General features: G+C 41.1%; 1 protein-coding gene across 1 annotated transcript in view; it reads right to left on the bottom strand.

The window, feature by feature from the left end:
- The window catches only part of rchy1 (ring finger and CHY zinc finger domain containing 1), a 49,146-nt gene that overhangs the window by 13,763 nt on the left and 10,585 nt on the right, over window positions 1–24,798 (bottom strand). The window contains exons 3-4 of the mRNA XM_073042358.1: window positions 2,942–3,057; window positions 1,039–1,117 (exon numbers count right to left, since the gene is read on the bottom strand). Coding sequence (XP_072898459.1) covers window positions 1,039–1,117; window positions 2,942–3,057 — 195 coding nt within the window. The remainder of the gene's footprint in view (window positions 1–1,038; window positions 1,118–2,941; window positions 3,058–24,798) is intronic.

Genomic DNA, 24,798 nt, shown 5'->3' with positions numbered 1-24,798 from the left:
GGCCTTTCAACATTCAAAATGCTTCAATGAGATCCCCCCCCCCCATCCCTAAATTCCAGCAAGTACAGACCCACAGCCAAACATTCCTCGGATGATAACCCTTTCATTCCTGGAATCATCCTTGTGAATTCCCTCTGGACCCTCTCCAATGCCAGAACAACTTTTCTTACAAGAGGAGCCCAAAACCGTTCACAATACTCAAGGCAAGGCCTCTCCAGTGCCTTATAAAGCTTCAGCATCACATCCCTGCTCTTGTATTCAAGACCTCTTGAAATGAATGCTAACAATGCATCTACCTTCCTCACCACCAACTCAACCTACAAGTTAACCTTTAGTGTGTTCTGCACAAGGACTCCCAAGTCCCTATGCATCTCAGATTTTTGGATTTTCTCCCTATTTAGAAAATAGTCTGTACATTTGTTTCAACTACTGAAGTGTATGATCATGCATTTTCCAACATTGTATTTCATTTGCCACTTCCTTGCCCATTCTCCTAATCTGTCTAAGTCCTTCTGCAGCATACATATTTCCTCAAAACTACCTGCCCTCCACCAATCTTATCAAACTTGGCAACAAAGCCATCTATCCCATCATCTAAATCATTGATATACAGCACAAAAAGAAGTGGTCCCAACACTGACCCTGACAGGGAGTACCAAAGAGTCTACTTCTGTGGTACATGGTTCTGAACAGGCTAATCAGTCTAACTGATTTTATATTTACCCTCTAAGAGTCCCAACTTAATCCAATCACTACTTTTCTTCTGTAGAGATTGGTAACCTATTTAAATCCCAACTTTACAATAAACATTGCTTTTAAGCAAATTCTTTGGACTTTCATATATAACAGAAGGTTTTTATTTTGTCTTTTCACAAAATGGAGCTTTGGTGGCACCTCGAGGCCAGGTGCTGCAAGTTTCCAACCTACATGATTGGGAACTCTTGAAAACTCCAAGAATCTGTCTCTCTCTACCCAGACAGGTAAAAAGATAAGAAATACATTGAGGACCAAAGAACACTTAAACTTGGTCTCACCAACCTTGTGGTTCCCACGAAGATGAGTAGCTAGACACAAGTTACACTTCACACAGTGGAAAAAATCATCTTTTGGTCCAATCCTGCAATGAAAAGTGAAAGGCTAAAATAGCATAAGGTCTACAGGTATACAGAGTTATTTCTGTACAAGCAGTGTCTCCTGCTAGTAAGAACATTTTGGCTTCAGCTAAAGATAAGGAGCCATGTTGTCCAACTTAGGAACATGGTGTCAGCCAATCAGGGTTGTCTTGGTACGTGTAACTTTCTGCCCAGTGGAACATCTGGAAGTGCTGGGCAGGAGATTTCTGAATTTGATTTGAAATTTGAATATTCAGCTACTGAAGGACAGTAGTTTGGTTTTGGGTCTTTCAGCAGGAGCTGCAGAGCCGGGCACAAGGGAAGATGTGACAGAATGCCATTTGTTGTAAGAAGTGCTTTGTGCAGATGAATGGTTCCAAGGAGGAAGAGTCAGTACTCCAGTTCATTTGAGACAGTCTTTAAGAAAAGTTCAAACTGTGGCTGGTTTCCTTCATACAGAATGTGGGTTCAGCTCATGAGTAAAGCATTACACCCAACTATTCCAGAAACAATCTCCAATGTTTATGTGCACATTTAAATTGGTATAGCTGTAATGTGCCCTTTTTTTCTCTAACAGTTCGTTAAGATTGAAAATTTGGTAAACATATTTCTTTTGTAATTTTATGATCTGTTAATTTTCTGGAATGATAACTTTGCATGGATAAGTATTTACACAGCATTTGATACAACCAATGTTCCTTAATTGGAACATCCTACCTTCCATGTTTTGTTGAACACCAAATTATACTGACACTAGATGTATAATGTTCATGAAAAGTGACCTTCTCGTCACTGAGTCACATGGCTGTTAGCAGAGTTAACTAATGAAACAAGTTTGTATACAAGCCTGTGTCAGGACTGCACACAAATGAAGGGAAAGGTTATTTAGTCCAATACTTGCACTTCTGGCAAAGACCAACATAATCTGTTCTGTCTTAGACATAAAAATCAGGGTAAAATATACCCATACACCCTGACCCTCAAAACAGATTATTTATCCAACTTCATTCTTAAAGTAGCCTACTGCCTTCCACAGGTAACACACTCCATGATCAGGGGAGTAGAGAAAGAAAGTATCCTAGAAGGGGTTTTGCTATCACAATATGCATGATGTCATAGAGTTTACAGCATGGAAACATGATCTTCGATCCACAAGTTGCCTACCTCAGCTAGTCCCATTTGCCTGTGTTTGATCCATATCATTTGTTCTCTGTCACCTCTAAAAGCACAATCCAGATGGCACTGACCAATTCTTTGAGTTCTTAATTGCATTTTTTTAATCAGCACATTTGGCCCATCTACGCCAGGTCTCTGAAAGAGCTCTCCACTCATTCCTTCCTCTTCAATCTCTCTTCCCAGAACTGCAATTTCTCAGTTTCTCCAATACCCTTGTGAAAGTCTCTACTGATCCATAGAGACATTCTTTTAAGCTTTGAATTATCTCACTTATGTGGCTCAGTACCAGATTTTCTTTTCAGAAATCTTGTATTGCTTTACATCAGAATAGCTTACATCAATGTAGACCTTTTTTCCAATCTGTTTCAATCTCTTTTTACGCTGTTCTTTCTGGATCATAAACAACAAAATGTGTTTTAAAAAATTCAGCTGCCTTCTGCTTCTTCTGAAGAATATCAATTTTCACAGTTACAACTGACAGCTATTCTAATATGTAAATTATTCTCAAACAGACTCTGCTACCAAATATTTCTCAATGTATTTGCTACTCTCAACTCTTATTTAAACAACACCAAATTAAGGTTACTTCAATAAGCAAACCTTAGTGTAAAAACACGAAAACTAAACATTAGAAAGCACCTCCTAGTACTCACCTGCATATACCACAAGATGGGCAGTGGTACTGTTTCTTGTCCACATCAAACAGGTGACATGTGTCGCAGTAATATTCCCCAAATACAGTTTTACAGCTTTCACAGCTCTGTTGAACCTGCAGTGAAAATGTTCAGGACGGTATTTGAGTTTCCCACCAGATTGAACAGCAACAGTACAACATAATTAATACACAAACTGGCCATGTTCTGAAAAAAATGGTTTTTTTGATTAAAAAAAATAAATGTTGCATATTGAAAACATCTGGTCTCTCATTTTAATTTTACATAATTAAATTCAATTCCCCGTGGCTTCTATTAACAGAAAGCTAAGTTAAATAAACTGTTAGTGACTTCTCGGTAAATTGGTTTATTATTGTCACATGGCACATGAAAAACAAGCCTTGCGACCATTTATACAGCCCAATTCATTACAACAGTACATTGAGGTAGAATAAAGGAAAACAGTAAGAGTGCAGAATAAAGTTTTACAGTTACAGAGAAAGTACACTGCAGGTAGACAACACAATGCAAGGTAGATTGTGAGGTTAGGAGTCCTTGGAACTGTTCAACAGTCAGCAGGATTAAAGCTGCCCTTGAGCCTGGTGGTATGTGCTTTCAAATCTTTGCATTTTCTGCCCAGTGGAAGAGGGGAGAAGAGAGAATGACTAGAGTAGGTGGGGCTTTGATTATGTTCAATGCCTACCAAGGCAGCAAGAAGTGTAGACAATGCCCATGGAGGGGAAGCTGGTGACATTTCCTAGCATGGCATCAAAATAATTGAACCCAGACAGGATACCAGTGATCTCAACCTTCTCAGGACTGTAGATGTAAACAGAAGCACATGCATTTTCTCCTTTCCTGAAGTCAATGACTAGCTTCTTCCCCACTGCCATCAGGTTAATAACCCCGAATACCATAATATGACCTTAACATAACCATAACATAAACCAAAACCATAACATCTGGAATGGTTTTCCCTCTCTCCCAATCTTGCACTAGCATCATTATGTATATCTTGCATGTGCACATTATGTATAATTGATATTAATTTAAACTTGTGTAAGCTTACAGTACAAATGTCTTAGGTACATATATAGCTAGGCTGCTCAAGACTTTTGCACAGTCCTGTATTTGTCAACAAGAAGAGGAAAGAGAGTTTGTTAAGTCTAGCAAGAACAAAAGATGTTGGGAATTGCAAAGGTGGAGTGCTGTGGGAGGGGTGAGGGACAGGTGGCAGAGGTGTGCCAGGGGCAGGGCATGACAGGGGTGCAGACACAACCAGCCCCAAGACACCAGGCAAGATCATTTGATTCCAAATGTTTGGTTTATTGATCATTACAGAATGTTTCTGGTGCTTCCTGCTCCTTCCCCTTACCCGTCTCCTTTGCCCAAGCATGATTCCCCTCTCCCTATCGCCTTCCACCTCTCAGTCCACAAGAGACCCATATCAGAATCAGGGTTATTATTACTCATATACGTCATGAAATTTGCTTTCTTCTGCTGAAGCAGTACAGTACAATACACAAGTCTAAAAGAAGAGAGGCAAGGGTGGATACCGGACCACTGGAAAATGATGCTGGAGAGAGAGTAATGAGGGACAACAAATTGGCAGATGGACTGATTAAGAGATTTTCTTAATCTTTTAATAGCTCCATCTCTTTAATCTTCTCTTGCGTAAGAGAAGTCAAAGCCAACATAAAAGCCAAAGGGAGGGAATATAATAGAGGAAAATTAGTAGGAAGTTAGAGGATTGGGAAGCTTTTAAAAACCAATAGAAGGCAACTAAAAAGTCATTAAGGTAAAGATGGAATATGAAAGTAAGCTAGCCAATAATATTAAAGAGGATACCAAAAGTTCCTTCAGACAGATAAAGTGTGAAAGAAAGGTGAGAGTGGACATCGAAGTGCTGAAAATCTATGCTGGAGAGGTAGAAATGGGGGACAAGTAAATGGCGAATCAACTGATTGAGTATTTTACTGTGGTAGACACAAGCAGTATGGTGGAAGTTCCAGGTCAGGGGGCATGAAGTGTGTAAAGTTACCATTATTAGAGAGAAGGCTCTTGGGAAACTGAAAGGTCTGAAGGTAGATAAGTCACCTGGACCAGATGGTGTACATCCCAGGGTTCCGAAAGAGGTGGCTGTAGAGATTGTGGAGGCATCAGTAATGATCTTTCAAGAATTCCTTAGAGATTCTGATCAACGTTGACATAATGGCATCACACAGTTGTTTCAGATTTATTAGTTGCACATTCAAGTTGCGAATCTCCCGTTCTGCCACAACCCAAGGCTGCTCTATCAGATTACCATCTGGTGGCTGTGGTGGCCATTAGAGTGCACTGAACTTGTCATGTTTGTGGAACCAGCTTGAGATGGCGTTAACTTTGTGATATGGCATGTTATCCCGCTGGAAATCCTCTGGAGGATGGGTAGACTGTGGCCATAAATGAATACACAGGTCAGCAACAATACTCAGATAGGCTGTGGCATTTAAATGATGCTCAACTGGTGTTAAGGGGCCTAATGTGTGCCAAGAAAACATTCCCAATATCATTACACCACCATCACCAACCTGACAGGAAGGATGGATTCATGGACTCACGCTGTTTAAGCCAAATTCTGTCCTTACTGTCTGTATGCTGCAGCAAAAATCAAGATTCATCAACCCAGACGATGTTTTTCCCATCTTCAACTATCCAGTTTTGGTGAGCCTGAGCCTTTAGAAGTGCTTTGGTGCTTTCAGTGCTTTAAAAGGGATAGAGAGGGGGGAAAAGGGGAGGAGGGGTGGCATTACCAGTCAGGGATACCATTACAGCTGTAGAAAGGGTGGGTAATGTAGCAGGATCCTCTTTTGAGTCAGAATGGGTGGAAGTCAAGAACAGGAAGGGAGCAGTTACTCTACTGGGGGTATTCTATATGCCCCCTGGTAGCAGCAGAGATACCGAGGAGCAGATTGGGAGGCAGATTTTGGAAAAGTGCAAAAATAACAGGGTTGTTATCATGGGTGACTTTAACTTCCCTAATATTGATTGGCTCTTGATTAGTTCCAAGGGTTTAGATGGGGCAGAGTTTGTTAAGAGTGTCCAGGATGGGAATTGGGGGGGGGGGGGGGGATCCTAAGTGATGACGTAGGATCGAGACGTTGGGAATCCAGCTCCCTCGTAAAAAGTAATGAAATACGGTTTAAATGAAGAAGAGTTAACAAATACCTACTAGAAACTATTTATAAGCAACTCAGGATTATTTTTAGATATGGCTCCTAAACCGAAACAGAAGAAAGCTACTACTTCGAAGACTGCGCAAATCGGCCGGGGGAAAAGGCCTAACCATCTCAGCGAAGCCTCGTACTCAAGTTGGATCTCCTCCCGGCGAAGTGCATGGCACTTCTGATGATGCAGGACAGGAAGCTGCAGCAATGTCGGCGGTCTCTAAGAAGAAACGGCAAGAACAACGCATGCGCGAAGAAACAAGTATGCATGAACAGATATTAACAAAACTACAAATCCCAACTACGGCTGGAAGTGAAATTGGAAGTGAATCGGAAGTGGAATCAGACTCTTTGGGAAACACAGATGAAGAAGAAGAGGAAAAGAAGGAGGAGATTAAAGGAGACATAAGAGATATCCTGATATATATGATGAATGAATTAAAAGCTATAAGAACAGATATAAGAAGGATGTAGATTACACTCGATAATGTGGTGGAAAAACAAAAGAAGATGGATAATGAAGTTAAAGAGATGGAAGTAAAAATGGAAGAAAACACTGAAAGAATAGAGAAGATAGAAGACAATAATCTTGCCTGGACAATAGAAAGAAAATGGATGTTGGAAAAAATAGATGCGCTTGAAAACTCTAGTAGACGAAATAATATTAAAATTGTTGGTCTTATGGAAGGTACAGAGGGAGAAAATCCAATAAAATTCTTCCAAGAATGGATTCCGAAAATTTTGGAAATGAAAGAAGGAAGCCAAGTAATTGAAATTGAAAGAGTACACAGAGCTTTAAGACCAAAACCTCAACAAGATCAAACTCCAAGATCAATTTTGATAAAATGCTTAAGGTACCAAGATAAAGAAATGATCTTGAAGGCAGCTACTCAAGGTGCTAAAAAGAGAAATGGGCCATTGATGATAGAAGGGAAAAGAGTTTTTTTTTATCCAGACATAAGTTACGATCTTCTGATGAGGCGGAAGGAATTTAATCCAGTGAAAAAATCTTTATGGGAAAAGGGCTATAAATTTGTATTGAGCTACCCAGCAAAATTGATAATTTTCCTGGATAACGAAGAAAGAAGATTTTTCGTTGACTACCGGAAAGCGGAGAAATTTGTACAAAAACTACCTGTTATCCACGAGGAGTAGTAAAGAATTATAGAAATGAAGTGGACTAATGATGAAGACTGAAATAAGGTTGGACTTAACGGACATTTATAAGAAAAAAAAATATTTGAGGAGTATTAATTGGGAGTAGAGACATTAATTATTTTCTTTTTTTTAATTCTTTTTATTCGCAACATTAGCGGGGGGGGTATTTTGTTTTTTTTATATATTAGTTACCTTTCTTCTACTTTTTTGCCTGGATGGTTGGGGAGAGACTCATAGCAACATGGAGAATTTTAAAGAGTTCCCAAGGTATTATGAATGATTAATTTACTTAATTTTTTAAGTTTTAATGTTAATGGACTTAATGGACCTGTGAAAAGAAAAAGAGTTTTAACATATATTAAGAAAATGAAAGGAGATATAGCTTTTCTACAAGAAACACATTTAACAGAAACAGAACATAAAAAATTAAAGAGAGATTGGGTTGGAAATGTTATTGCAGCTTCATTTAATTCAAAATCGAAAGGAGTTGCAATTTTGGTTAATAAAACTTTACCAATTAAAATACAAAATGTAGTAATTGATTCTGTGGGGAGAATTGTCAATTTTTTTCAGAATTATGGACTCTTATGAACATTTATGCACCAAATGAAAATGATGCAAAATTCATACAAGAAGTTTTTTTGAACTTGGCTGATGCACATGATAAAATATTAATAGGTGGAGACTTTAATTTTTGTTTAGATCCAGTTTTGGATAGGTCAACTAAAGTTGCTACAAAATCAACAGATAGACCTCAGTATGTGCGGTTGGGAGACTGTAGGTCTGACACGGTGGTCAGCAGCACAGGAGCGCCGCAGGGAACCGTACTCTCTCCGGTCCTGTTCACCCTGTACACATCAGACTTCCAATATAACTCGGAGTCCTGCCATGTGCAGAAGTTCGCTGATGACACGGCCATAGTGGGGTGTGTCAGGAATGGACAGGAGGAGGAGTATAGGAAACTGATACAGGACTTTGTGATATGGTGCAACTCAAACTACCTGCGTCTCAATATCACCAAGACCAAGGAGATGGTGGTGGACTTTAGGAGATCTAGGCCTCATATGGAGCCAGTGATCATTAATGGAGAATGTGTGGAGCAGGTTAAGACCTACAAGTATCTGGGAGTACAGTTAGACGAGAAGCTAGACTGGACTGCCAACACAGATGCCTTGTGCAGGAAGGCACAGAGTCGACTGTACTTCCTTAGAAGGTTGGCGTCATTCAATGTCTGTAGTGAGATGCTGAAGATGTTCTATAGGTCAGTTGTGGAGAGCGCCCTCTTCTTTGTGGTGGCGTGTTGGGGAGGAAGCATTAAGAAGAGGGACGCCTCACGTCTTAATAAGCTGGTAAGGAAGGCGGGCTCTGTCGTGAGCAAAGTACTGGAGAGTTTAATATCGGTAGCTGAGCGAAGGGTGCTGAGTAGGCTACGGTCAATTATGGAAAACTCTGAACATCCTCTACATAGCACCATCCAGAGACAGAGAAGCAGTTTCAGCGACAGGTTACTATCGATGCAATGCTCCTCAGACAGGATGAAGAGGTCAATACTCCCCAATGCCATTAGGCTTTACAATTCAACCGCCAGGACTTAAGAACTTTTTAAAAGCTATTATTAATGCTTTTTGAGATAGTGATTTAGATGCATATCATATTTTTTACTGAGTTAAGTATTGTATGTAATTAGTTTTGCTACAACAAGTGTATGGGACATTGGAAAAAAAGTTGAATTTCCCCATGGGGATGAATAAAGTATCTATCTATCTATATGCTAATGCAACTGGACCAGGAGATTGCTATAAAAAATGCTGTGTCCGAGGATCGGTGGGCAATCAGCGACTAGCTCAATGACTGTCTCAGCTTTGATTTGCAAATTAAAGTTTAACCCTTCTTGAAGAATCTTCTGCGTCTCTTGGTCATTTGTGGGGCACGAGAAACCACGACAAAATTGGCGACCGCGGCAGGACCAGAAAGAGACCCGCGGAAAGGAAACGGCAGATTGGGGACGCTTCCCAGTCCTCCAGGGACCCCCACAAGACTAACAGAATTAAGGGTGCACCCAAACAAAAGGTAAGCGCTTTTTGCGACAATTTGGACTAAGAATTCTGTTGGTTTTGGGGAGGTCTTGGAGTCTCAGAAGTGTGGAACCACTGCCGAAGGGTCTCTCCGGTCCAAAGAATCTGGCAGAATTGGGGGTTAACAGGAGGCTCAGAGGATTGATCAAGAACACTGCAGTGAGGGTAAGTACAAATAAGCTAATAAGAAGTTAAGAAAAATTCCACGTGGTGTTGGTAAGTCCCTGTGGATACCGCTTCGTATGAAATGAAGGTCTGAACGGGCAGGGAAAGGAAAAATAGAGAAAATCCTCGTGGATACCGCCTTAAGAAATAAGGGTCTGAATAGATGAGGTGCAAAGAGAAAGTTCTGTGGATACCGCTCTGAATAGAGGTCTGTACGGGCAGAACAGAATAGGAAACAAGGACAGTCCAATATATAGTTTAAAGCACTGGTAGATAGACGATTGACTAGGCATAGAATTAGAGTAAATAATATTATTCAGTAAACGAACTGTGAATCCCTGAAATACCTTAAAAAGAGAACAACATGACAGGTAAAGGAACGGCAGTAGAGATTCTGAGCAAAAAAATCCCGGTAAATAAATATGAGATCACAAAAACTGCAGAAAAATGGGAAAAGAGAACCAAAAACCTGGTCACAAAATGGCCAAGAGAAGGAACGTTTGATATAAGCTTGTGTGAAGAAATGGAGGCACTAATTAAAAATTACAAACCAAAAGATAAATCTAAGAAAAGAGGGCAAAAAAGAGAACGAGAAATGTAAGTGCTAAAACTCTTCAGAACAGAGGGAGAAAGGCCGAGGAGGACAGGTAGAATATTGATTACAAGCGAGGAAGACACTAAGGTGCTGGAGAAACAGCCTGTTAGAGAGAGAGGAAGGTACAGTGAGAAGCTGGCTTCAGCTCCGTACCCGGATGTGAAAGAAACAGTAAAGCCCCCTCCCTATAATGAGGAAGGAACCCCTAAGCAGTGCCCACTGCTGACGGGAACAGTAAACATGCAGGGAGAAGTACAAGTTTGGGATAATGAGGAGGAAAAAAGACAATACGAGAAGGAAAAAGCGGCAATATGGAAGGAGATACAGGCAGAAAGGATAAAGGTGGAACAGGCAAAGAGAGAAATGAAAGAAGAGATTGAACAGATGAAATACTTGAGAGAGGAAAAGGGGTATGAGGAGTATCAGTTATACCATAGAAATAAACAGACTAGAAAAGAAAGTGGCTCATCAGGGCAGGAAGAGATGAGGCATTCAAGAGGAAGTGGAAAAAAGATAGGAGATGAGAGTCTTGGAGAAACATAAGAGAGAAGGGAATCAAGCACGAGTAAGGATCATGAGGCGTCCCTGCCACAGGTGTACAGACACGGACAGGAAGAAAGAGAAGGTGACTCATTGAAGGAGCAAGAGTTAAGTGGAGAGAGAGAGGATGTAAGAATTTGTGGGGAAGAGGTAGGAGGCAGAAACCTAGAAGAGCAGAAGGAGGCGGTAGGGAAGCGACTTGCAGAAGTAGAGAGAGCTAGATAAGTTACTGAGAGGGGATTGCCAGAGGAGATGCGAAAAATACTCCAGGGGCCAACCAAGTATTGAATCAGGACAGAAAGGAAGGACTCCACAGGGAGACCGAGGGAAGAAGAGGACCCCGGAGAAATCTGTGTGGGAGGCAGTAAAGACATACCCTGAGACAGATGGGAAGTCAGGTGAGGAGGAGAGCCAGGGCAGATGGGAAGAAGGAGGAAGAATGATGCCGTTGTTAGTTAAAGGATCAGGACAAGTGCAGTACATCCCTTGGGGATCCCAGGACCTAGAAGGGCTGAAAAACACTCTGCCCAATCTACATGAAGGAGCAGGGAAATGGATTAGAGCCTTTGAAGAAGAAACGGCGGGACGATTATTGGCTATGGGAGATTTGAAGGCACTATTGATAAGGTTGATGGGAACCTCCAAATTTAACGAACTAATGGAAATGGCTGGCATAGTAAACTCGAACAACCCGAGAACTGATGGAGACGGGTTTGACAGAGTGAGGCAGAGGGTATGGCAGGCCCTCAGGAAGCTTTACCCACTCGAAGTGGACCCCAAAGCCTTAAAGGGGGATCCACTGGGAGACACTGAAAACCCAGCAGCCTACGTAGAAAACCAGTTGAAAAGGTGGAGACTGGAGACTGAACAAGAGGTGGAAAATAGCTTATTTATCACCACACTGTTCCGACATAGCATTTTGGATGCAATGCCTCCGCAAGTAAAATCCAAACTGGAGGAAGTGGTTGGGCTGACGTCAATGACCCCACAAGAATTTAGAGACCACGTAGTCCATGCGGTTGAGAAATACCAGAAAGACAAACAAAGGTTGGCTGAGCAGCAGGAAGAGGTGCAAAGAAAGTTAATACAAATGCAGCTCGAAGAACTCAAAAAGAAGGAAAAAGAGAAAAGCAAAAAGAAGCTGCCAGCAACCACCGGTCCGAGTACAGCCATCGAACTGGATGAAGCACCGCTATATGGAGGAACCGATCATACTGTAAGACAAGGGCCGGAAAACCCCATGCCAATAATCGTCTTTGGAGGAGCATTCCCACAAATGCCCTATCAGGAACAGACTAAATTCAAACAGCCCAGACAGGACTGGAAGTCCCAAGGAGGGGGACAGAGGAGCTATGGGCAGAGGGGACCAGTGAGGAAACGGGGGAAAGAGAGGTAGAGAGATTGTGCTGGGGATGTAATCAGCCAGGTCACATGAGAAGAGATTGTCTGTTTACACCATGGCCTGTCACACACCAGCAGGAACCGATAAGAAGGGAACTAAAGTTTAGCCAAGGACCAGCCCCCACAGGCCCAAGCGGACCTGTGAACCCCTATGCGAGGTATTAGGGGTGCCCCTAGAACTCGAGTGGGAAGGGACATTACCCAATGATAACAAGGGAGGCAGACGAGGAACCCATTGTTCAGGTTATGTTAGAAGGGCAACTGACACCAATGATGATAGATACTGGAGCCACGTACACTTGTGTACAGCCACAGTATGCCCTTCACCTTCCCATGTCAGGAAAGTTTATTAAGACGGTAGGGTTCTCGGGGAAAACACAGTTGACACAGTGCACGGCTCCAGTGTGGTTGAGAATGGGAAATAAAGGAATTGTTTTGCCGGTGCTAGTATTTAAAGGAACTCCGATTAATTTGTTAGGCAGAGATGCCTTATTGAAACTGGAATTAAAATTAGAATGCACCAGAAATGGGCTGAGTGTGGAAAGAGCAGGGGTTCAATTGATAGTGCGAGAAGACAAGAAGGCTAATGTCTTTTGGATAGGAGACATCGCAGATCAGATTCAGGAAACCTGGGAAAAATGGAAAAAGGGCATGCAGGCTATATTACCCAGGGCTGTAATGCCCAAATCTGAGCTACATTGTACAGTGATTTTTGACGAGACTCAGAACAGGGAGTTAGAGGAGAGATGGCACCTGGAGGCATGTACCCAACAGCACCTGGAAGGGGAGGCTATGATAATTGGAAAGCAAGGGGCAGCTTTACAAGTGGAACACCTTTTTAGAAAAATGGTACAGGATACCGGAGGCTGTGCCCCACGTAACGTTGTTGGTAAACAAGGGATATCAGTCTAAAGACTTAGGACCCTTAGTTAAGAGTGCTGAAACCGTAACAGTGTGGAGGAAAACCACGCCAGAGGTGTGGATATCAGAAGACAACAATTGCATTAAAATAATGTTAAGTGTAGATATGGTAGGGACAGTGAGAGAGGTCGAAATAACTCCCCAACCACACATGCCCTTGCTGGGAAAGGAAAGAGGCCAGCAGAAAGATAAAAGGTTAGTTGAGTTGCCGTCTATTCTGTGGTCACAGCATGACACGGACGTAGGGAAAATAAAAACAGCTAGTCCGGTGGAAATAAAGCTGAAAAGGGGAGCAATTCCACCCAGGAGACCACAATACCCTCTAAGACCAGAAGCAGAAGAGGGAATAGCATCGACAGTGCAGGGGTTGCTTGAAATAGGAGTGCTTAAAAGAACAAACAGTCCATGCAATACCCCGTTGCTGCCGGTCTTAAAAGCAGATAAATCTAAGTGGAGATTGGTGCATGACTTGCGAGCGGTAAATGATGTGGTAGAGGACTGGCCAGCGGTAGTCCCCAACCCACACACGCTTTTGACTAATGTTCCACCAGAAGCAAGTTACTTTTCAGTGATTGATTTGTGTTCGGCTTTCTTCAGCATTCCTCTAGCCGATCAGTGTCAGTATGTATTTGCATTTACTTACAGAGGTGCTCAGTATACCTATACCAGAATGCCGCAAGGATTTAAACATTCACCACACATTTTTAATCAGGTATTGAAGGCAGACCTAGAGGGCATGCCATTGGAAAGTACATTGGTACAGTATGTGGATGACCTGTTGATTTGCTCCCACAGCGAGGAACAGTGTGAGCAGGACACTATAACTCTGTTAGAGAAGCTAGCGCACAGAGGACATAAAGTATCCAAAAAGAAAATGCAATTTTGCGCACAGCAAATGGAGTACTTAGGCAGGGTAATATCCAAGGGAGTGAAGGCGATAGCACCAGATCAGATTGAGGCAATAACTAAGGCCCCAAAACCCCAGACTGTAGGGCAGATGATGACGTTTTTGGGAATGGCAGGGTACAGCTCAGATTGGATAGGAGAATATGCTGAGATTGTGGCACCTTTGAGAAAGATAATGAGAGAAGCAGGACATACAAATTTGAAGAACGGCTTACAGTGGAATGGAGAGGTGGAGATAGCTTTCAATACTATTAAGCAGGAATTGCAGTCAGCACCAGCATTAGATTTGCCTGACTACGAGAAGGTTTTTTATTTGTATGTATCCAACCGACAGGAGGGTTATGTCACAGCGGTTCTAACACAAGAGACAGGCACAGGAAAAGCAAAGCAGCCGATAGCATACTACAGTACGAGACTAGATGAGGTGGCTCAGGGGTATCCACCCTGTTATCAGGGATTGGCGGCGCTGTACTATGCATATGGAAAGGCATCATCTGTAACCCTGGGCTATCCTGTGACTCTGTACACACACCACAAAGTAGCAGAATTGCTAGAAAGAGGGAAATTTGTGCTGACGCCAGCCAGGATAGCAGCGTATCAGATGCTAGTGACATTTCCTGACATAACTATACAGAGATGCACTACCAGTAATATAGCCGATTTTGTCCCTTTGGGCTATGAAGGAGAACCCCATGATTGTGTAGGGAAGACGATGGCATTTGCCAAATTGAGAGCAGATTTACGGTCAGAACCACTAGAGGATGCAGATAAAAAGGTTCTGTTCGTAGATGGCTCTTGTTATAGGGATTATGATGGAAATCATGCAGGGTTCTCAGTAGTGCAGCAGGATCAGTCGAGCTATAAGATTATTAGGATGGAGTCCTGTCCCCAACCGTGTTCCGCCCAACTAGCAGAAATCAAAGCCCTGACAGCTGTGTGTGAAATGATGGAAGGTGAGAAAGTAGACATCTATACTGATTCGGCATATGCTCATGGAGTATGCCATTTGTTTGGGGCAGTGTGGAAACAGAGAGGTTTTAAAAAAAGCAGTGGAGATCCCATACAACATTGTCAGCAAATTCTAGACTTAATAAAAGCCATAATGAAACCTAAAGCATTGGCTATAGTAAAATGCCAGGCACATAAAAAGGGAAATGATGTAATAACAAAGGGAAATCAAGCTGCGGACGAGGCAGCCAGAAAAGCGTCTGGATTTACATCAGCTGTCATTGCCCCCCAGGTAAGCCTAGCTCCAGAACCTGTGGTAGAGGACCTAATTGAAATACAAGGTAAGGCAACTTTGGCAGAACAAACAATGTGGAGAAAAAGGGGGGCCAAGCAGAACCTGGAAGGCTTGTGGAGCACGGAAGACGGTTTGTTGGTAGCGCCCACCCCTCTACTGACGATTCTGATTTCAGAAGCGCATGGGATTGACCACTGTGCAAGGGGGGAAGTGATAAAGAAGGATGGTTTTTGGTCACTTTATTTACAGGCTTCAGTGGACTTTGTCTTGTCACAGTGCGAGGTATGCGCACAGAATAATGTTCGGAAGGGAATTACAACCCCAATAGGTCACATTCCTGTACCTGAAGGACCACTTAAACATCTAGTGATCGATTACGTAGACATGATAAAGACAGTGAGAGGGAAAAGATACATACTGGTAGTAATTGATCGATTTAGCAGATGGGTGGAGGCGGTACCTTCAAGAGATCAAGGGGCAAAGACAGTGGTAAAATTTCTTACAAATGAAGTGATCCCAAGGTTTGGAATACTTACAGAAGTTAGCTCAGACAATGGTTCAGCTTTTATCCAGAAAGCGGTCAAATTGGTACTACCGGTGCTGAGGATAAAGCAAAGATTTGGATGTGTATACCACCCTCAGTCGCAGGGCATGGTAGACAGAGTTAATGGAACCCTGAAAGCCAAACTAAACAAAATTTGTGCAGACACTAAACTTAATTGAGTCGATGCTTTACCATTAGCATTGATGAGTTACCGCATGCAAACTAATCGAGTGACATGCCTGACACCGCATGAGATTGCTGCAGGCTGGGAAGCTATCATACCTGTGATAGGGGTAAGCAAAAATGTTGAATGGATAAACTATATATACTACAATCAACAGAGATTCATCAACTACACCGTTTATGCCGGCGCGCTGGCTATTTGTGAGCTGGTTCGAGTGCGCTAAGAAGTGGGTCACCACAAGAGATCCTTTAGAACCAACATCATACAGGCCTATTTCTTTGTTGAATACAGATTATAAAATAATAGCAAAAAATTTATCTAATAGAATATCTAAATATTTACCAAAATTAATACATATGGATCAAACAGGTTTTATTAAAAACAGACAATCAATGGATAATATAACCCGGTTACTTAGTATAATTCATTTGGCACAAAAAAGAGAGGAAATGAGTGTGGCAGTTGCTTTGGATGCAGAAAAAGCATTTGATAGATTGGAATGGGATTTTTTATTTAAGGTATTGGAAAAATATGAATTAGGAAAATCTTTTATATAATGGATTAAAATTTTAAATACTAATCCTCAAGCTAAAGTAGTTACAAATGGCAAGATTTCAACACCATTTTGTTTAACGAGGTCAACTAGACAAGGCTGCCCATTATCACCTGCTTTATTTGTATTGGCAATAGAACCATTAGCTGAATTAATTAGAACAGATTCAGACATCGGGGGCTTTAGAGTTAATCAAGAAGAATAAAAGATTAATTTATTTGCTGATGATGTTTTGATTTATTTAACAAACCCACTGCAATCTTTGCAAAGATTATCTTTTAGATTGGAAGAATATGGGAAAGTATCAGGGTATAAAGTAAATTGGGATAAAAGTGAAATTTTACCCCTTCCCAAAGGAAATTATAATCAATGTCGATCAGTAACTCAATTTCGATGGTCAATAAATGGGATAAAATATTTAGGTATTAGAGTTGATAATAATGTAAAAAATTTATATAAACAAAATTATTTGCCATTATTAAAAAAAATAAAAGAGGATCTTGATAAATGGATGATGTTACCAATAACATTAATAGGTAGAGTTATTGCTGTAAAAATGAATATATTTCCTAGATTGCAATATTTATTTCAAAATTTACCAATACAATTACCTCAGAAGTTTTTTCAAGAACTGAATAAATATGTAAGGAAATTTCTTTGGAAAGGAAAGATGTCAAGAATATCATTGGAAAAATTGACATGTAAATTTGATTCAGGAGGGTTACAACTTCCAAATTTTAAGAATTATTATAAAGCAAATCAATTTAGATTTATTGCGTCTTTTTTTTGATGAAGAAAAACCGGCATGGATTAGAATAGAATTAGATAAGATAGGAGAAAACATACCAGAAGATTTTATATATAAATGGGAATCCAAATGGATACGGGAAAAAAAAGCATCTCCTATATTAAGACACTTGATTGATTTATGGAATAAGGTAAAAATGGACGATGAGATAAAGAAATCTTTATTAGCAAAAAGAACTTTAATTCAAAATAGGCTTATTCCTTTTACAATGGATAATAAACTTTTACATAATTGGTTCCAAAAGGGGATTAAATATATAGGTGATTGTTTTGAAGGAGGTATATTGATGTCATTTGATCAATTAAAAAATAAATATAAAATATCAAACAACACTCTTTTCTGTTATTTTCAATTAAAGGCTTATTTACGAGAAAAGCTGGGTCAAACAATGTTGATGCCAAAACCTAGTGAAATAGAAATATTAATTCAAAAAGGAAAAATTTAAAAATGTACATCTTGTATGTACAATTTGATTCAAAAACAGACAATTAAATCAGGAATTCATAAATCAAGACAAAAATGGGAATCTGATTTGAATATTAAAATTGATGAAAAACCTGGTCAAGATTACCGGTATGTTCTGATAGTATGAGAAATACAATAAATGTTCGACTTAGATTAATACAATATAATTTTTTACATCAATTATATATAACACCACAGAAAATAAATAGATTAAATTCAAATATCTCTGACCAATGTTTTCGATGTAATCAAGAAATTGGTACTTTTTTACATTCTACTTGGTCTTGTTTTAAAATTCAATCATTTTGGATAAATCTAAGACTTTTATTGGAACAAATTACTGGAGTACAACTCCCACATAGTCCAATATTATTTTTATTAGGAGACATTGAAGGGACAATACCGAAACTTAAATTGAATAAGTATCAGAAAAAATTTATAAAAATTGCATTGGCAGTAGCCAAAAAAGTTATTGCAGTTACTTGGAAATCTGATTTATATCTAACTATGGATCGTTAGAATAATGAAATATATAGTTGTATTCCACTTGAAAAAATTACATACAATCTAAGAAATGAATATGATATATTTTTGAAAATTTGGCTTCCATACCTACAAAAGATAGGATTAAATACATAGGTCCTTTGAAGATAAAATTATAAAGTAATTGGGGAAAGTAAAAATAAATATTAAAATTATTTTGAACTCCATGGAGCATGTGGGGATCCTCCGATATCCAGGCAATCTTTCTCTTCTTTCTTTCTTTTTTTTTCTTTCTTTAGACAAGGGTTAAGGAGGGGAGGGTTAAGGGGAGGGGGGGAGGGTTAATATTATTTTTCTCTTTCTTACTATTTTATCATTACATTTATTCTTTGTAATTTTCTAAAAATTTAATAAATAAATAAATAAAATGAAAAAAATAAAAAGTGTCCAGGATGGATTCCTGTCACAGTATGTTGACAGGCCGACTAGGGGGAATGCCATACTAGATCTAGTATTAGGTAACGAACCGGGTCAGGTCACAGATCTGTCAGTGGGTGAGCATCTGGGGGACAGTGATCACCACTCCCTGACCTTTAGCATTATCATGGAAAAGGATAGAATCAGAGAGGACAGGAAAATCTTTAATTGGGGAAGGGCAAATTATGAGGCTATAAGGCTAGAACTTGCGGGTGTGAATTGGGATGATGTTTTTGCAGGGAAATGTACTATGGACATGTGGTCAATGTTTAAGGATCTCTTGCAGGATGTTAGGGATAAATTTGTCCCGGTGAGGAAGATAAAAAATGGTAGGGTGAAGGAACCATGGGTGACAAGTGAAGTGGAAAATCTATTCAGGTGGAAGAAGGCAGCATACATGAGGTTTAGGAAGCAAGGATCAGATGGGTCTATTGAGGAATATAGGGTAGCAAGAAAGGAGCTTAAGAAGGGGCTGAGAACAGCAAGAAGGGGGCACGAGAAGGCCTTGGTGAGTAGGATAAAGGAAAACCCCAAGGCATTCTTCAATTATGTGAAGAACAAAAGGATGACAGGAGTGAAGGTAGGACTGATTAGAGATAAAAGTGGGAAGATGTGCCTGGAGGCTGTGGAAGTGAGCGAGGTCCTCAATGAATACTTCTCTTTGGTATTCACCACTGAGAGGGAACTTGATGACAGTGAGGACAATATGAGTGAGGTTGATGTTCTGGAGCATGTTGATATTAAGGGAGAGGAGGTTGTTAAAATACATTAGGACAGATAAGTCCCCGGGGCCTGACGGAATATTCCCCAGGCTGCTCCACAAGGCAAGGGAAGAGATTGCTGAACCTCTGGAAAGGATCTTTATGTCCTCGTTGTCCACGGAAATGGTACCAGAGTACTGGAGGGAGGTGAATGTCGTCCCCTTGTTCAAAAAAGGTAGTAGGGATAGTCCAGGTAATTATAGACCAGTGAGCCTTACATCTGTGGTGGGAAAGCTGTTGGAAAAGATTCTTAGAGATAGGATCTATGGGCATTTAGAGAATCATGGTCTGATCAGGGGCAGTCAGTATGGCTTTGTGAAGGGCAGATCGTGCCTAACAAGTCTGATAGAATTATTTGAGGAGGTGACCAGGCATATAGATGAGGGTAGTGCAGTGGATGTGATCTACATGCATTTTAGTAAGGCACTTGACAAGGTTCCACACGGTAGGCTTATTCAGAAAGTCAGAAGGCATGGGATCCAGGGAAGTTTGGCCAGGTGGATTCAGAATTGGCTTGCCTGCAGAAGGCAGAGGATCGTGGTGGAGGGAGTACATTCAGATTGGAGGGTTGTGACTAGTGGTGTCCCACAAGGATCTGTTCTGGGACCTCTATTTTTTGAGATTTTTATTAACGACCTGGATGTGGGGTTAGAAGGGTGGGTTGGCAAGTTTGCAGATGACACAAAGGTTGGTGGTGTTGTAGATTTGTCGAAGATTGCAGAGAGACATTGATAGGATGCAGAAGTGGGCTGAGAAGTGGCAGATGGAGTTCAACCCGGAGAAGTGTGAGGTGGTACACTTTGGAAGGACAAACTCCAAGGCAGAGTACAAAGTAAATGGCAGGATACTCGGTAGTGTGGAGGAGCAGAGGGATCTGGGGGTACATGTCCAAAGATCCCTGAAAGTTGCCTCACAGGTAGATAGGGTAGTTAAGAAAGCTTATGGGGTGTTAGCTTTCATAAGTCGAGGGATAGAGTTTAAGAGACGCAATGTAATGATGCAGCTCTATAAAACTCTAGTTAGGCCACCCTTGGAGTACTGTGTCCAGTTTTGGTCGCCTCACTATAGGAAGGATGTGGAAGCATTGGAAAGGGTACAGAGGAGATTTACCAGGATGCTGCCTGGTTTAGAGAGTATGGATTATGATCAGAGATTAAGGGAGCTAGGGCTTTATTCTTTGGAGAGAAGGAGGATGAGAGGAGACATGATAGAGGTGTACAAGATATTAAAAGGAATAGAGTGGACAGCCAGCGCCTCTTCCCCAGGGCACCACCACTTAGTACAAGAGGACATGGCTTTAAGGTAAGGGGAGGGAAGTTCAAGGGGGATATTAGAGGAAGATTTTTCACTCAGAGAGTGGTTGGTGTGTGGAATGCACTGCCTGAGTCAGTGTGGAGGCAGATACACTAGTGAAGTTTAAGAGACTGTTAGACAGGTATATGGAGGAATTTAAGGTGGGGGGTTATATGGGAGGCAGGATTTGAGGGTTGGCACAACATTGTGGGCCGAAGGGCCTGTAATGCGCTGTACTATTCTATGTTCTATTCCACGGTCAGTCACTTAGATCACATTTCTTCTCCATTCTGATGTTTGGTGTGAACAACAATTGAACCTCTTGACCATGTCTGCTTGCTTTTATGTATTGAGTTGCTTCCACGTGAATAGCCAATTAGATCTCTGCATCAATGAGGTGTAGAGGTATGCCTAATAAAGTAACTACTGAGTGCATGCCCTATGATTAAACATAGGGAAGCAACAAATGAATTAATTAAAAAATTAATATTGCAAGTGTTTGTAGCATTCAAATCAAACTGAGAATAGAACCAGCATTACCAAACCAATCTACACCTGATTATTCATCCCCCATTACTATTGAGAAATGGTGAAAAGCTAGAAAGACATTGAACAGGATCAGTCACAATCCTGATGAATGACTAGAGCAAGCTCAAAAGGCTAAATCGCCAACTACTGCCCATATTTATGTCCGTACTACTCAAATAATTCTTTATATCCAAAACTTGGAATACTCTTTTCACACTATCTCGTTCTTTGCTCAGAATTTACCAAAACTTTTGTCCTCTTGTGTAAAGTTGGTGGTGGGATAGAGATTCACCGCTATCAAAGGAGGTTTAAGGCACTCCTTCCCTCCGCTACCCTGCAGGCCACCCTTGGGCAAGGTGTAGCACCTGCTTAGCCCCCCCAATCAGGGTCACGTGAAGCCATGGGATCAGGTGCTGGATGGTCGTAAAAGCAGTTCAGTAGGTATCACAAGTCCTGGGTCACCCATCTTGTAAAGACCCTGCCCAGAAGGCAATGGCAAAGCACTTCTGTAGAAAAATTTGTCAAGAGCAATCATGATCATGGAAAGAATGATCAACCAAGTCATACCACACAGCACAAAACAAATGAACGTTTGTGTGAAGTACCTCAAGATAGTGGAACTTAGGAGACGATGACGCCTAACGGCGACTCCTTTGCTTGCACTTTCGGAAACAGCTCTTTTTCTATCTTTCATATCTCTATTTTTCCCTTTCAGGGTTCTTTTGAAGACCCCGACCTGGAGTTACACACTGACCGGTTCTTTGCGGGAATGGGACCCGCTCTCCGGGGTCTTACGACTGGCAGCTATTCAATATACCACGGACATGGTCTAGAATACTAGCACACCTCCGGAGTTCCGGGATTTCATGGCACTGAATGCGGGCGGACTTCAGGTCAGTGCCTCCACGGGATATCAGTGTGTCGTGGGAGACAGAAGATCGAAAGCAACAAGTTGGCTGCTGGCTGTGTGCCCATAGACCCGAGTTCTTTTTAGGCTGAGCTTGGAAAAGGCGACGTAATAGACCTTTAATGTCATAAGTCAGCGAGTTGTTTGTTATGTCTCCCTTTTTGCTGTAAAATGGGGACACCTCTTTTTCCCTTATTAGTGAGAGAGAGAGAGAGAGAGAGAGAGCCTGTGGTATGTCGAATACTGGGTGAACGAGTAGTCTTTGGGGTACTGCAAGTCTGTGTCTTTATTGATGTTTTGCTGCACGCTTGAGTGCTCGGTCAGGGGTGCTGATGCTTTTTTTTTTGCTGGTGGGGGAGGGAGGGTCATTGCTTTGCTGCTGCTTATGCATGGGGGGAGCTGGGGGGGCTTTGGGATTCTGACATTTAACTGTCATTCATTCTTTGGGGGCACTCTTCAGTTTTCATGGATAGTTGTGAAGAAATAGTATTTCAAGATGTATATTGTATGCTTTTCTCTTATATTAAATGTACCTTTGAAATTATATTTGTGACTTATAAGCGCAGAGCAGGGAAGTACAGTTGAGGTCAAAGCCAAGATGTTACTGAGCAACAGTGTTAGTGAAAGTAGGGCCCTCTGCTGTTATTAAGAGGGCTTTATTCCACAAATTGCTGCACAATTCAATGATCTTATTATGGCACAAGGAGGCAACCATTCTGCTCAGTAAATACACACAGATGCTGGGGAGCAAGCTCATCAAACATTTTCTTGTGTCCTTAATCTCTTTCATACAAATCATTTAACTTATACTAAAGGGAAACTAAAAGGCCAATTACCTACCAACTCACCTTTGGTACGTGAAAGGGCACTAAAGCACCTAGAGGAAACTAACCACTGCCATGACTAGGAGAATGTGCAAACTTCCATACAAACATTACCAGAGGTCAAATTGAACTCAGGTTCCTAGGGGGCACGAGGCAGCAGAGCTGACTGCTGCACCACTGTGCTGCCTTCAATGAAAGCAACCACTGATTCAGAGTAATAACACATGGAAGCAGGTCCTTCAGACCAAATTGTTTATGCTGACTATGGGACCAAGCTAATCATGTGCAATGTGCCAAATATGCACATATGAGACTAGTTTAATATCATCTTCGTAATTAAAAATGATGTTACTTTTCTGATTTCATTGTGGAACAAACAAAAAAGGCACACTGTACCTTTTAGAATTTCCATGATTAAACCTGCTTGCCGATTTATTAGTATCACTAGAAAACAAAGATTTTGTTTCCTGAATATTTTGGGGTATGTCTTATGGATTTTGGGCTGCTGATCTTGAAATTTACCAAGAAATTTCCCTATCACACACCATTTTTTTCTTGAAGTTGCCTATATTTGTTATTTCAATTCATATTTCAAGTCAACTAAAATGTTGCCCACAATGTAAACTAAAAAATATCTTTTTCAGGCATGCCTGGGCATGCTAAGGCAGGGCAAATGCTGCACAGCAGGGCAGGTTTTAGAAAAGCTATAAAAGCATCATGCACACGCTGCTCTATGCATTGTGTTTACACATATTGCAATCACGTTGCTGTGCTTGCTCTATGCATATAGGATATTGTGTACTCATTATAATGAAGTAGTTGTATTTTGTGATATCAAGATGTCTTGTAAATGTTTCAACTACTGCAAATACTTTGTTATATTTGCGGCAATTATACACTTAAATCTAAAGATGGAGCTTGACTCCACTTATTAAGAAAGCCTAGGAGCTCTACTTTGGCTGTAAAATTAGCGAGCAAGACAAAGCCTGGGTTCCTCACATTTGTTGCACAACATGCGCTGTCGATCTTCGAGCTTAGCTCAGAGGTACTCAGAAGTCAATGCTGTTCGCTGTTCAGATGATATGGCGAGAGCAGAAGGATATGACAGACTGCTACTTCTGTCTGACCAATGTGTCTGGTTTCTCTGCTAAAAACAGGATATCTCCCTTCAGCCATCAGACCTATGCCACATCACAATAGTCTTCCAGTACTAAAGCCACCAGAGACATGGAGACTAGAGTAGGCAAATGAAGATTTTTCCCAGAGCTGAAATGGCTAACACAAGAGGGCACAGTTTTAAGGTGCTTGGAAGTAGGTACAGAAGGGATGTCAGGGATATGGTTTTTTTTTTAAAACGCAGAGTGCTGAGTACGTGGAATGGGCTGCTGGCAACAGTGGTGGAGGCGGATACAAGAGGGTCTTTTAACAGACTCCTGGATAGGTACATGAAGCTTAGAAAAATAGAGAGCTATGGGTAATCCCAGGTAATTTCTAAAGTAAGTACATGTTTGGTACAGCATTGTGGGCCAAAGGGCCTGTATTGTGCTGTAGGTTTTCTATGTTTCTATGCTGTGATGATTGAGCCAGGAATGGAAAATGATACTGATACAGATTTTAAACCCCTTATGTCAAATGAGCCTTGTGTGATAACTCAATCTGAGTCAAATAAACTGCTCAGACTTGGGTTTGGGGAAGGCAAAAGCAGAATTACTGGGTTCAAGAATGCAAAGATGGAATCTGCTGTCACTAGGCACAAACATTTCTGTGAAGAATCTCAATATTTGAGACAGATGTTTCCCAGGATAACTATTCCCAAGAAT

Source organism: Hemitrygon akajei, chromosome 4 (genome assembly GCF_048418815.1).
Source record: "Hemitrygon akajei chromosome 4, sHemAka1.3, whole genome shotgun sequence".
NCBI lineage: Eukaryota > Metazoa > Chordata > Chondrichthyes > Myliobatiformes > Dasyatidae > Hemitrygon > Hemitrygon akajei.
Note: the sequence above shows the minus strand (reverse complement) of the source record. Positions and strands in the feature narration are given on the sequence as shown.